The sequence below is a fragment of the Cuculus canorus genome, chromosome 2, assembly GCF_017976375.1.
Source record: "Cuculus canorus isolate bCucCan1 chromosome 2, bCucCan1.pri, whole genome shotgun sequence".
In the NCBI taxonomy this organism is placed as follows: domain Eukaryota; kingdom Metazoa; phylum Chordata; class Aves; order Cuculiformes; family Cuculidae; genus Cuculus; species Cuculus canorus.
In genome coordinates, this window is record NC_071402.1 from 54,672,474 (window position 1) to 54,686,790 (window position 14,317).

The window sequence follows — 14,317 nt, forward strand, 5'->3', positions numbered from 1 at the left end:
TTTCAGAGCAGTATTTTCTATAATGTTCTAATGAGATTCTTGAAAGTAGTCTGCGTTTACTATTCAAAGGACCAGGTTTCATGGCCAGCTTGCATCTTTTTCTGTTGATGGAGAAAAATGCTTGATCATCTTTTGGAGTAATCATCTTTCACTATACTGAAGTGACCTATGCCACAGAGCATTGTTTCTTAAGAGGATGATCTTGATCTCTACCCTCCTTACCCCAACCTTGCTAATTTTCAGGGGAGCATCGAATATACCAGTTGCGAGAATGTCGCAGTGTGCCTTTCTGTGGAATTATAAACTTTATCTGGAAGATGTTCTTCCATATACTCTGTTTTGGGATGTGAATGTTCTCTATTACAGCAATGTAAGTTTAAGTATGAAGTGTAAGTGGGAAGAGTAACTGGCTAGGTGAAGAAAATGGATAGGGGATGGGGTGGGATGGGAAGAGACAGAAAAGGTGAAGGGGAGTGGATCCAGCAGAACACTGTGTCTGAATTTTCTGGCACTTTCCTAAAGTGCAAGATTGCTTTCGTAATTTTTTTTTTTTTAACCTTTTCTCCCCTACATTCTTCCTGGCTGTATTCCACGTACTGTTGCTGTCTCCTGACAATGCTGCTGTCAAGATGTTTCTTGCAGTGCCTGCCTCCTCCTGACTGTATTTATTAGTTCTGATTTGAAGTCCAGTTACAGTAAGCCTGATGGAGCTTACTAGGTTTGAAACACTGAACTAGACACTACTTCCCTCCTTAAGCTCAGAAGTGTATAGGATTCCGTAGTCCAGCTCTCCTGTTAGTGGCAAATAAATTGCATGCCCTGGGCAATGCCCTATCCTGTACCTTCATTTTGACATTCCCATGGGACATCAGCAGTGTTTAAGATTTCATTTCTACAAGTGTATTTCTCCAAGTTCGTGCAAGGCTGACCATTGTACTAAACTTGAAAGTGCTGCAGAGTGATCTGGACTGGCTGGATTGATGGGCTGAGGCCAGCTGTATGGGGTTCAACAATGCCAAGTGCCAGGTCCTGCATTTGGGTCACAACAACCGCAGGCAGTGCTCCAGGCTTGGGGAAGAGTGGCTGGAAAGCTGCCTGGCAGAAAAGGAGCTGGGAGTGTTGGTCAACAGCTGGCTGAATATGAGTCAGCAGTGTGCCCAAGTGGCAAAGAAGACCAATAGAATCCTGGCTTGCGTCAGAAATGGTGTGGCCAGCAGGACTAGGGAAGGGATCGTCCCCCTGTACTTGGCACTGTTGAGGCTGCACCTCAAATACTGTGTTCAGTTTGGAGCCTCTGACTAGGAGATAGACATCAAGCTGCTGGAGCACATCCAAAGAAGGGCAAGGAAGCTGGTTAAGGGTCTGGTGCACAAGTCTTACGAGGAGCAGCTGAGGGGACTAGGGCTGTTTAGTCTAGAGAAAAGGAGACTTATCACTCTCTACAGCTGCCTGAAAGGAGGCTGTAGCGAGGTGGATGCTGGTCTCTTCTTCCAGGTGACAGGCGATAGGATGAGATGGAATGGCCTCTACATGCATCAGGGAAAGTTTAGACTGGGTGCTTGGAAATATTACTTCCCTGTAAGGGGTTGTTAAGCATTGGCTGCCCAGGGAAGTGGTTGAGTCACCATCCCTGGAGGGATTTATAAGACATGTGGATGTGATGCCTAGGCACATGCTTTAGTGGTGACAGTGTTAGGTTTACAGTTGGACTTGATGGTCTTAAAGGTCTTTTCCAACCTAAAAGATTCTTGTGATTCTCCATTAAAATTAAAATGAGATGCAACACTTGTGGTTTTTTACAGGCCCACAGAAGTGGCAAGGTGTAAGAATTTTTGGTTTATGTTCCTTGTTCTAGGGAAAAAAAAAGTCTTATGTGTTGATGATGGAATCTCCTGTGCTTTCCTCCCTAGCATAATCCCTTCTTGCCTGTTCTCTCAAGTTTCTCACTCTGCTGTTTGCTCATCATAGTCACGTTCTCTCGTTTAACTAATCTGAAGCTTTACTCCTCATTAGACATAGTTTCATGTGGAAAATGTTGGGTGAAAATATGGCTGTTCTTTTCATACACATGAAAAGCGTTCAGCTTCCCAAGCCAGAAAAGCCCAGCTCTATACCATTTGACTTTTCTTACCCTCCTACTGTATGTTGTACCTTCACATACTCAGACCTCACTGGTCTCTTTCCCCACAGTCCCAAGCTCCCCATCTTGTACCTCTTAGCACATCCCCAGCCGCTAACCAAAGTATTCCAAATAGTCTCTTGTTCTATCTTGAATTCTATTTTCTTAATGGACACTATAGGTGAAAAAGTAGATGTCGATCTGAGTTAATACATGCACTGTAGTCTGCTCAGGAGTGGTTTTGTTGTATATTGCTAGGTTATAGTTAAGTAGCTATCTGTATAGAGGCACTGACTTCTGTAAGAAGAAAAAAAATTGACCGTACTGCTATGTACACCATCACGTTTCGTGTAGTGGTAGTAATGCTGGAGTTTGTTAACCTCTCTTTTGGAAAAAAATCACTTCTCTTAGTTGTTTGCTGAAGGATGCTTTTATTATGAAATAAAATGCTCAAGTAATTTGCATTTTTCCTGATAAGATGAAAAACAAACCTAAAGAGTGTTAAACTTAGTTAAATGAAAATCTTTTTGCTAATGTCTTTTTGCTTAAACTCTGTTCCTTACAGTATTTTAAAAGCCCAATTTTCTGTGAATTTTGATGCTTTGTGCTATATCTGTTCCATTTCTCCCAGTGCATTAACCTGAGCTGCATTTGACACTCCCACCAGAATACAGATAACATTTGGCATGGCTAGGTAGGAGGAACCTACGTACTTCTTAATTAGCCAGTATGTACATAAGAGTTGGCCAGCTGGCTTTCTCTGAACAGAATATGTAATGTCGGCTTTTTCCTGCCTTTCCCTCAGCTCAGCTGTTCTTAGATGTCTCTGTTATACTCATCCACTGATTTTTTTTTTTTTCCCCTTTCTATAATAGACTCTTAATAGCTTTGAGTTCTAGATCATAACGGTCATTTCTAAAGAAACTTGGAAGAGTGAAAGTTGTGGGGTAGGAGGGACATCGCTAAGAAGAAATCTGTGTCAGTGTATTAGTTTCAATCAGAAATACACCCTTAGAGCAACTATCCTTATCTCTCCTCGCTGCAGTTTAATTTGCTCTATGCGGTGGTTTCAGAGCTTGACTCCTACTGTTGTAAGCCAGGAGAAGTGTTCAGGAATGTGCTGAAAGTAATCCAACCCTTAATGTGTGTTTAGTACGTGGGTCTGCACTAGAACTGATCCAAAACAAAGCTGCTAAATGTGACTAGTGTAAATTCTTGTTACCAGCTATTCCACTCTGCAGATCTCTTGATAATTCTGTACTTCTCGCTAATATAGATGTAGCCTTAGCTGTCATTTTCATAAGTTTAATTTTAGCAAAACATTCTGAAGCCTACCTGTCATATATTTATAGCAGAAGTTTTGTACAGTTGATTCACTGTTTTCCAGTCTGGAGTAAATCCCTATTGAAGAAAGGGATGTTTCTTGTCATTTTTTTTCCTCTGCAGAAGAAATAAGTTATGGGAAATAGAGAAGAACAAAGCTGTTTGAGAAGATTGCCTTCTGTTAAGTCCTCTGCTTTTTAAGTGTAGATGCATTCTAGAGCTCAAAGAGAAATGCAGTATCTTAGAAATTAACCCATCTCTACTAATAATATTCTCATAGCAATTCAGTCTTATGCCTCATTTATTTGCTGATAGCTGACCTTCAAGATCAACTGTACAACAAGGCTACCAAAGGAAACCTTCCTTAAGCATCGTGTAATTTTTGCTGTACGTGTTACTGGAAAGACATAGGGGAATTTGAGGGCAAGCACGCATTGTAAACCAGAATCAAAACAAGTAGGTCTGTGAGCACCAGAGCTAGTGATGCTTAATTTCTTATAGAATTACGTCTTATCATTGATTGACCCTGGTAACATGCAGATCTCAACTGAAGATTCCTCTGTGACTAGGGTAAAAGAAGGAAAATAGTTTATAAAAGGCCATTTCATGTGGAGTTTTCTTGCCTGCAATATGTCATGAAACTCATGTTGAAACTCTCCTTCAGGAAACAGTGACAGATTATTGTAGTTTTTAATTATTAACCACCAGCCACTCTTTTCCCATTAAATTAATGAGGACTTAATTTATTTGAAAACTTTCCTCTGCTGTCAGATTTAACATCCATCTACGAGGCTTGAAAGTCATTGGTGAATCAAACATGCATGTAACACAAACATTGGCCCCAGTTTCTCAGGAGTCTGGGCTGAAAGCAAAACTCATATAAAGGGATTGAATGGCAGTGGCGCTGTTGGAGTACCACATAAATTCTCTGGGTTTTTTTAAATAGGTGAAGGCATACCCTTTCGTTAGTGCTAGATGTAAGCTGGTACAAATTAGTACAATAATTTGTTGGTACTAGAGATTATGTGCCCAATTTTCTGTAGCTAGTTGTGTCTGAAATTCTGGTGTTTGGTGTGGGAGCGATTGTGTGGGTTTGAGGGTAGGTTTTTTTATTAAATAATCCTAGCTTTTTATATCATTGCCTGTAGATCTGTCAAAGTGCCTACCTTTGTTACTCTAAGGAGGTAACAGAATTTTTAGTTCTTTTAGGTGAAAAATGATTGAGACAAAAGTTAACCATGCTTCAAGTGATAGGACATAGGTAACTGATAATTAATATGCAGGAAAGATGTCCAAATGTAGACATCCAAACATAAAATCAGAATATCTGATTTTGTTACATGCAGAGAAGTTTCTTCAGTGGGAAGCAGACTATGTGTATTACTGAAAAGCATGAAATAGATCAGTTTGTTGGAGAAAAAGCACAGCTGTGCCTGTTTGTCAGATGAAAAGTGATGGCATTGCTTGTTGTGACAGAGGAGAATAATTTCAATGTAGAGAGTTTAACTTTTAATTTAGGGTTTGGGTGATTTGAAATGTGCCGTCAAGACTGCCTAATAAACCAGTAATTGCATTAAGAAACAACCCTGAAAGAAACTCAAAGCAGACAGATCTAGGTTTCCCTGGAAGAACCTACATTTTCACTTTGAATATAAGTATTTGTTGACTGTGTTCAGCACATGAATTGAAATGGAACTGAACTGTAGGTAAACAAAAATATGGTTAAAACATCAGTAAAATCATTTCTTCAGGTCAGAATTTTATTGTAATATATACTAGGTGACATAGACACCCTTTGTGAAAAGTAGGTTTTTTTCTTCAAATATTTGAAGCGTTTATGTCTGTTTGAAAAGTATTTCAGACCAGGATTGTGAAATAGCAACCTAGTACATAAAATGTGTAGTGGAAATCCTGCCATTTGTCGGTGGCATAGTTGGGATGGTTCTGCTTTAATAATCCAGCATATGATACTCAGTTTTAGTGAGTAAAAAGCAGTTTTCTCTTCAAAACCTGATTGGCTTGGGGTCAAGAATTGAATGAATTCACATTTAATTTTGATCATGTGGTGAAGAAAATGGAAACATCCGTCCTGTGCTTTCTGTCTTCATATCCTTATATTTGTGTATTATTTATACTAAGTGTATTATTTTAAATTACCTTTCTTCTAAATTTGTTTTGAAAACATTTTTGTCATCCTCTTGGCCATTTACAACACCTGTAGCTTGGATTTTTTTTTCTTTTTGGTCTACCATTTTTAAAAATAAACTATTTCTGTTCAGTAGCACTCGAAAGGACCTGCAGGGAGAGGCTGGGCCTTTTGTGAAGTAGGAACTCTTGTTCAGTTAATGTGGTTTAGTCCCTACTGGTGAAGCAAATAAGAGGAGCGAAGCCAAGTCTAAGCTAATAAATTACTAAGCTCATGAAGGTGGGCTCCTTGCTGTCGGTACCAGAAGGGTATTGGGAATGGCATACTGAACCAGGAAATAAAGAACACCAAAGCAGGAACGGTGCTAATGTCGGAGAGTCAAGTAGCAGAAAAAAAGGCAGGAAAGAAAACAGCAGCATATGCAATTAGAAATGTTTCGATTTCAGTAATAAAGATCATAGAATCATATAATGATTTGGGTTGGAAGGGACCTTAAAGATCATCCATTTCCAACCCCCTTGCCATGGACAGGGACATCCCACTAGACCAGGCTGCCCAAGGCCCCATCCAGCCTGGCCTTGAACACCTCCAGGGATGGGGCAGTCACAGCTTCCCTGGGGAACTTGTTCCAGTGCCTCACCACTCTCATGGCAAAGAAATTCTTCCTAATGTCTAGTCTAAATCTGCCCCTCTCCGGTTTATACCTGTTCCCCCTTGTCCTATCACCACAAGCCTTTATAAATAGTCCCTCTCCGAAGATAAAGTTCACATGTTGATCTGTTTTAAAGTAGTTGTATTTGTGATGGTATATACAATGAGAATGGTCACAAATGAAGTTTAAAGAGAGGATTTGAGAGGTTAACTGAGCAAAAGAAGATTTATGACTTGTGTTTTCTTTTTAAACCTATGAAAGCAGATTTTTGCTGCTGTCTTAATATTCTGTGTATGGTGTAATCAGCACAGCAGTCATCGTCTGTGAAGACAGTAACTCGTTGCTTCTTTTAGGATTAATAAATGTTTTTGTAAACTGCAGGAAACTCATTCTAGAGTAGTCTGCATTGCATCAATAACCTTTTTTAATTTGTGCAACTTTTTTAAAAAAAGCAAATAAAAAGAGAAGGCAAATAACTGTGTGCTTTATCCTTCAAAGATGAACAATTACTCGCCATATCAGCAGGGCTGCATAAATCCTATCGACACTGTATAAATAAAGAGAATAGACTAATGTTTCTTTTATCTAGGGTAAGGGTAGAACAGTAGAGATTTCACAGTGTTGTAGCTTGTATCATAGTGGGGACAAGATTCAGGTATGTGAGACAGTTTTTAATTAAGCTTTTCCAGTTTTTCAGCAGTTTGAGGTTAATATTTAAAAAAACCAACCAGCCACCCCAGATAAAATCCTTCAGGTGTTGGGGAAAGGGAGGAAAAGAGCAGCCTTAGTGCAATGTTTCCTGATTGTCTGAATTTAGGATTGAAGATTTTGAACTTCCCTTCCCATCTTGTTCTTCCCATCTGTTCTGGAAGAATAAGAAAGTAAGATGTTATTTTGTTGTATACAATGGTATTAATCTTAGCCAAGTATTCTGTAATGGAATTTCCCACAGTTTAGGTCTTATGGGGAGTGAGTGTATGGTGTGTAGAACTTCGTTTGGATGTGGAAGTTTTGTGTGTCAGGTCTAGTGTGCAAAATCCTCAAAGTTGTGTGAGAAAGAGAAAATACCAATGTCGTCAGTTGCCCGTGCCAAACCAAAATAGTGGCCTTGGTCCTGTAACAGCAACAAATTTGTTACCTGATGAGCTCAAAACCTTAACTGTAAAGCAGCTGTAGAAATGTCACACCTGAAATGACTTCTAGCTGTAACATAACATTGCTACAAGACACAGTAAGACTGTCATCACATAAATATTTGTAACACAGTACATCAATTCAAAATGACCTCTAAGATGTCACCAGCTTTAAAGTGATGTCAACTGCAGTTTTACTTCTCATGTGACCTTTCCTCTTAGGCACTTTTATGAGAAAAGTGGCTCCTCATTCTGTGGAAGAGGCAAGTCAGACATCTTCCATTGTATGAATCTGTAATGATGTTTATTTGGTGTACCCTAGAGATGAAACACCACAGAACTCTTAGAACTTTATATACATGTATATGGCAATGGATTATGTAATTAATTTGCTGTAAAGTGGAGATAAAGGTTTCTGGTATCAGGTGTAACCTTTAGATTTTTCTGCTAACATTTATCTCTTGTTCTAACGTATATCTCTTGTTCCAACAGAAGGAGTAGCAAATCACTAAGGTTTGCCCTTTTACCATAACAATTTGAGTAGTTTTCCATGCTAGAAAGCTTATTTTCTCTTCACAGTGTTGCTAGAAATGATCTTACGCATCTTCCTAGTCTTAGTACCTATAAAATGGAGTGAGATACTGAACCAATGAGCCATCAAACACCCAGAAGTGTAAAGTCCGCCTAAGAGTTAAATTAGAGGGAAGATGCAGTTGGACAAGTGACCTGGTAGTTTCTTGATGATACTGTCCCCAGTACTGGCCATGTCAGACCTTTTGAGTTTTCACACGAAGGTCTGAGCTGCGAATGAGTGGGATGCTTGAAGTCAGGTGTCATTGTTAGTCATCTTTTTTGGGGTACTGTTCAGCTCTACTGCCATCTGCTGTAAAAATATTTGTCCTGAAATGTCACTGCTGAGTCTATGTTTATATAATTTTGTTTGTTTCTTTTTCAGACACATGATGAACCCACTGATACAAGATACAGCTAGCTAGACAGCTATAAAATGCCCAAATTTGGATCCACAAAAACAGTTCAAGTTGAAAATTCTGAGAGCGATAGCACCATGGTAGAAAAAACAACTGCAAGAAAGGTAACAAAATTATATTCATGTCCATTTTATTTTGGTCTATCACAATTTTTGTTGCTGTAATGGGAAGAAATAAATATGAATCTGTATTCTTATACCTTGAGTGCAGGAAAAAAAGTATAATTTTTTACACAGCTCTAACTGTAAATTAAAATAGGGAATGGAATTTATGCCTTTTATTGTAACTTAATTCAAAAGGAAGCTGAATGCTTTGGGTTTATTTGATATAAGTTAGTGCATAGTTTCTATATCTTGCCTCATGTGAAGTCTTTATAACCTCACAAGAACAATGGTTCATGTTTTGTTTAATTTTACAGTGTCATACTCTCTGTAACAAACACATGAAACATTTTTGAAGGCCTGTGACAGTGCACAGACTAATGAACAAGCACAAGTTTCTTATATTCCTTTGTAACACAGGGACATCCTGCCTCTGTTAGGAGGACTTGAAAGCCGAATGCTGCAAAAAAGTTATGAGTGACTCCTGTACGAGCAAGTCCACTTTAAAAATGGTACAATCCATTTTTGAAGGTTGGAGAATGAAGGAGTTTATGAGCTCCAGTAATACCAAAGGGTGGTTTGTTGTTTAATAAAGTATCCCGTCATTTTCAATCTTCTGAAGCGCAGTTGCAGATAACCCAGTTCTCCATTTTGTCAGCCTAGTACACTTGTATAATAGACGAGTTTATTTGTAGCACTAATGAATAACAGAAGATAGAATAGTATTCTGCGTTGTGAATGAGAAGTTGTATATTGCCCTAAGGAGGGAGAAACCATTTATCTCCCAAATGACATTTAAAACTGTCTTCTCTAGAAAAGGAAACTTCGTACTGCTGCCTTGGAAGTTTGTATTCTCTGTAAGACCACTTAATGAATGGATGTAAGACAGGAAGAAATTTAAAAAATTGGAAAAGATCAGAAGATCCAGCGTCTACTTAAAGTTGTTTGTCTTCCGAAAATGTTCATAGAAAACTTTAGACTTTTTAGTCTCTTCCCAATTTGTTTTATGGGTCCCAGTCAAGCGAAGCAAAGGTAGTTGTTTCTCTTTGATGTGATGAACTTACTTAGATAAGAAGAGGAAGATAACAGAGTAAAATGAGGAAAGGAAACTGGCTTACTAGTAAGGAGATTTAATAATTTTTTAGGTTTCTTTTTTTTTTTTTTTTTTGCTCTGATCCTTGCTTGGGATATGGTCAGTGTAGTTGAAGTGTCATTCGATACTGGGAAGGAGGGGTAATGTCTGCAGCCTACAAGAAACAAGAATAGTAAGGCTATTAAAATGTAATTTCATGGTATTAAGTAGTGCCTTTTTATTTAAACAGTTGTAAATAAGTTAGATTTTGTAAAGATATTAGATATTTAACAAAAAAATGATTTCTGGCTTTATAAAATCATTATCTTGACACTTCACTGTTTCTGAAAATGAAACAAACCTTCAATGCAGGAGGATCATGAAGAATAATAAACAGCTGCTCATGCTAGGAAAACTGAATTATGTTGCATGTTTTTCCAAGCTTTATTTGTGTTGTGTTTGGGGTTTTTTGTATTATAAAAATCTATAACAGGTTAAAATGCGTTTTCATCTTTTGCTCACTTTCACCAGAGCAAAAATAGTGAGTCTGCTGGAATGTGTCAGTTTTAAATTTTCCTTTTCCTTGTTTCTTTGCTAAAGATATGGCTTGAAATGCTTGGAATGCATTTGTTTGTAGATTTGAGCATATAGAAATAGATTAACATATTTTCACAGTGCAGATTACTTTCTTCCTTCCTAGGCTTTCAATTTTACACAAAAATCGCTCTGCGAACTGAGTTTGGAAAAAACAATTCATTAAAAATAAAAGAGTTTACTTGTGAGGCTCCTTTACCACCTCCGCTCTTCATCTCTTACTCCCTTGCACTTCCTCTCCCAGTTGCTTGCAGCCATTGCAGAAAAATGGCACTAGTTTCCATAGAGGCTGTTGAATCTGCAACCACTGCCAAAGGAACTGCCTTAGCAGTGACCCTTGCACCCAGTTCAGTGAATTATTCACTGCTTGTCTTGACACCTTCCTCTCCAGTAATCTCCTGCCTCTGATCCCCATAAACTCTTCTCTCTCCGCTAATAAGTTAGGTAGTCTTCCAAAACAGAGATGTATTGTTATTCAAGAACACTAAAGAAGGTTGTGAATTCATGTGAGGATATGAATATTTTTTTCCAGGGAACAGAAGAGTGTCATTTATTTAACCACCAGGAAATATGGCAGATTTTGATTTAGAAAGGAATAGATTAATATCCTATTTCTAATGATCACATAAACTCCTTTCATTGTCATATTGGTTTGGGTGATGATTTGTCCTTAGCTGGTTGCTGTAACAAAGAATGGTATTTGAGATTGAGATGCCAGTGAAAGCAGGAGTATCTACATAATTGAAGTCCAGAAAAGGATGGAACTTTGACCGAGGACATAGATATGGAATCACTAAGGTGGGCTAATTACATTGGTACCAAAAAGTAAGCTGATAAGTTGCTTGCACTGTTTTGTTCAGTCTAGCTCCCTGTCCACCTTGGCCCAATGTGTAATGTGAGATTAGAGTAATGTAAGGTTTAGTTTGGAGATTGTATGATATAAATTGATGTGTAGTATTGAAAAAGTGGGACCCTAAATAAAGCAGCAGAGTTATTTAATTGTGGTATTAATATTCCTGTTTTCTGTTTTTTAGCAAAATAATACAGTTTGGTTGCTTTTGTCATATTTTGAGAAAAACTGAATACATGATTAAGATGTTAAATAGTCACTTCAACAGTCACATATCTGTTCTTAACACACTGACAAGTAATTTTCAGAAGTGCTTAGTGTTTAATTCCCCTGAATTAAAAAAAATAGACAAAATATTGCAAAAATGTAATCACTTGGATTCATCCTAGAAATATTTAAAATTCGACAGGCAATAGTGTAGAAGTTGAGTTTGAACAACAGAAAATCATGAAGGCAAATCCGTATTAAATACACAAAAATAAAGCTCTAAAGTAAAAGATTGACCAGGCCAAATCAACAGTGATCATTTAAAAAAAGAAATCTTTATAAAGTAGTGGAAATTTCTGTAAAGCAAATAAGGATTTTTGTTTCCCAATATGTAAATATTTGCAACTATCATTTTAAAAGCAATAGTCTTTGAAGCATTAGAACTTCTTATGAAAAAGGTATGGATTTGTTAACGTAATGTAGTTGGTGTAAGGAAGGGCTGATGCTGCAGGTGAAAGGGATACTAAAGAAAAATTTTTGTTTTAGTGGCATTTTGATACAGAAGCATCATGGGAATCTGAAAAATCTCTTGTCCACACACTTTTCTCTGTATTGTGTGACCAGTGAGTGACCATTCATTGTGCCATCAGAGATTCCTGTGTCTTTTAGTAGCATAGAAAGACCCTGAGGTGTTCAGTACTGATAATTGCAGTGTAGCTAGTACCAAAAATGCATTCTAACTGTATTTTTCATGTGGCTTTGGCTTTTTATTTTTTCCATAGAATAGTATGATCAAACCATTTCTGCACTTTGCTCTTATTTGCTTCTGTGTCCACCTTGTTATTGAAGCAGAAACATCTTTGTGCTGGTACTCATGGAGCTTAATCTCTATGATTGTGAAGATATGTAGTTTAATTATTGGTGTTCTCTTGTATGTTCATAGATGCATTGGAGGCAAAGGAGGCCCAACGTGAAATGGTATTCATACAAAACAGTGCATCTTACAAATGAACAGTAATGCTAAAGGACACCACTCTGTAAAAAAAATCGTCATTATTCTCAAAGTAAAAACTGTAATGGCCTAAGTGCGTGGTCTGAGGCTATTGCAATGGTTAATATATTAAGATAAAAGAAAAAAAACACTTGCAGGATTTGGTTTTCCTTTCATAATCGATACGTTTAGCTCTTACCCTTTGTGCACTCTTAGCTGTTGTCTGAAGAATGTAGTAAGGTTACTGTTGTTATGAGACTTAATCTTTCCCATTTGTCCAGTGGAAGTTAACGCTTATTATGCTGTTCTGTCAACCGGTAAATAGCTGTGTGAATGACCCCTGTGTCCAGGTCTTCTGACGCCTTAAAAAAATAATTGGGAATAACATTGCTGTTAATAAGCTCTTTATGTCATATATGCTTTAGGCTATGTCTATTTTTTTCAGTTGCTCATCTTGTGAGCATAAAATAAACAAATTTTTAAGTGTGTGCAGTGTATAGACCATTTACTGTTTGCATGAGGTATTTTATAAACATAAGGACATAATGAAATATAAATCTATCTGAATTTATACTTTAGAAATTACATAGCCAAAACTCAGGAAGTAAATGATGGATATGTAGTCCAGAGGAGAAACATGTTTGGGGGTTGTAAGAATCAACTCTCTCTTAGAAATGTCTGACAATAGTGCCTAAAGCCATTTTAATACCATGCGGAACACGCTTTAATATGTAATTATCTTTGATAGGCAGAAAAAGAATGCTTGTTCTCCCAGGGTTTTAGTACATCTGCTAGATTATATGGCACTTAGTTTTCTCCTTTTGTGTATTGTCATTGATTGTAGCGGTACCAGACAATAGAGCTGGAATGGGATATCAAAAAAATTGTCCAGACTGCTGTTAGTTAGCCTTCCGAGACAGTTTCTGTTGAACAGATTAGAAATGTGCTTCTCATCGTAGCACATTAGTATGGTTTCGTTGACAGAGAAGATTTTTCCTTGTTACTACATCATCTAGTGAGGCATGCATTAAATGTTGAGACGTGCAGATCCAGTTCATCCATTTGCCCCAGAGTAGAATAAGTTTAGTTTTTGACTAATGTTTGTTTGCCAGACCTTTTCTTTAAAGCCTTGCCTCATGGGAAATTCCAGTCTCCTTGGGCAGTTTGTTCTCACACTTAATTATGCTGGCTGACATAGAGTGGATACTTAGTAGAAGGATAAATAACTTCTATTCCTCTCCTGTTGCAGTTTACAGCCCATTACATGTTCGCTAACTGTAGTGGGTATGGAGAGTATGTAATGCCTTTCTCTTTGCAATAATAGTTTATGTATCTGAACATTATCATGTCTTCAGTGTTTAGTTCAGGATTAGCAGTTCTCACTTTAGATTAATCTAACCACTTTAGATTTAGTCCACAGATGCTCCGAGTTACTGATTGCTTCATAAAATACATCAACTTTGTTTTGGTTGATTTAATGAATCACATTAAGCTAACACATAGGCTTATTCATGCTGAATTTGGAACCTTGCTTTGGACCCCAAAAAAGAGATAGCCATACTATTACAGTGATCGTCAGTAGTTGGAACAGTGAACACAGCTTGCTCTTTAAATCGCACTGCGTGCTCTAACCTACAGGGCTTGCTACCTCCTTTTGCTTTCCTTGAATCCAGTTGAATCCAGTAGGCCATTAAGAGTTTTGTGGCTTTTAATGTGGGATCTTGTGATTGTACACCTTGGTTTTATCTTGGCTTTTCTTGTTTTGTTTTGTATTTAGACTGTTTTTCAAATTTGATTGTAATTTTCTTTTTCCTTTTGCCAGCGCTCTTTGCTTCTCCCTCTCTCCTGGTTATGTCTGCATATCTAATTGCATCTCTTATTTTAGCGTTGTTACAAAAAATACTAAATAGCATTGAGAAACGCCTTGTTCATTGCATCTTTTGGTTTGGAAATTCCACCACTAATTTGGTTCCACCAAATTCCACCACTAATTTGGTTCCACAATAGCTATGGAACAAAATATTCTGATTTTTCATTTTTTCTTTATTCTGCATGTGGCCTATTCTTTCATTTTCATTGTATCTTTATTTCTCTGGAAGTAAGCATTTTGAACTCTCTCCTAATTAGATCATCACAAACT

General features: G+C 37.5%; 1 protein-coding gene across 2 annotated transcripts in view; it reads left to right on the forward strand.

The window, feature by feature from the left end:
- Positions 1-14,317, forward strand: part of ANKRD12 (ankyrin repeat domain 12) — a 68,986-nt gene that overhangs the window by 13,919 nt on the left and 40,750 nt on the right. The window contains exon 2 of one of the 2 annotated variants that reach the window (XM_054057395.1): positions 8,329-8,466. In XM_054057395.1, the coding sequence (XP_053913370.1) occupies positions 8,380-8,466 (87 nt within the window). In that variant the 5' untranslated portion in view covers positions 8,329-8,379. Of the gene's footprint in view, positions 1-8,327; positions 8,467-14,317 lie in introns of those variants that run through there. The other variant, XM_054057396.1, reaches the window with a different exon arrangement.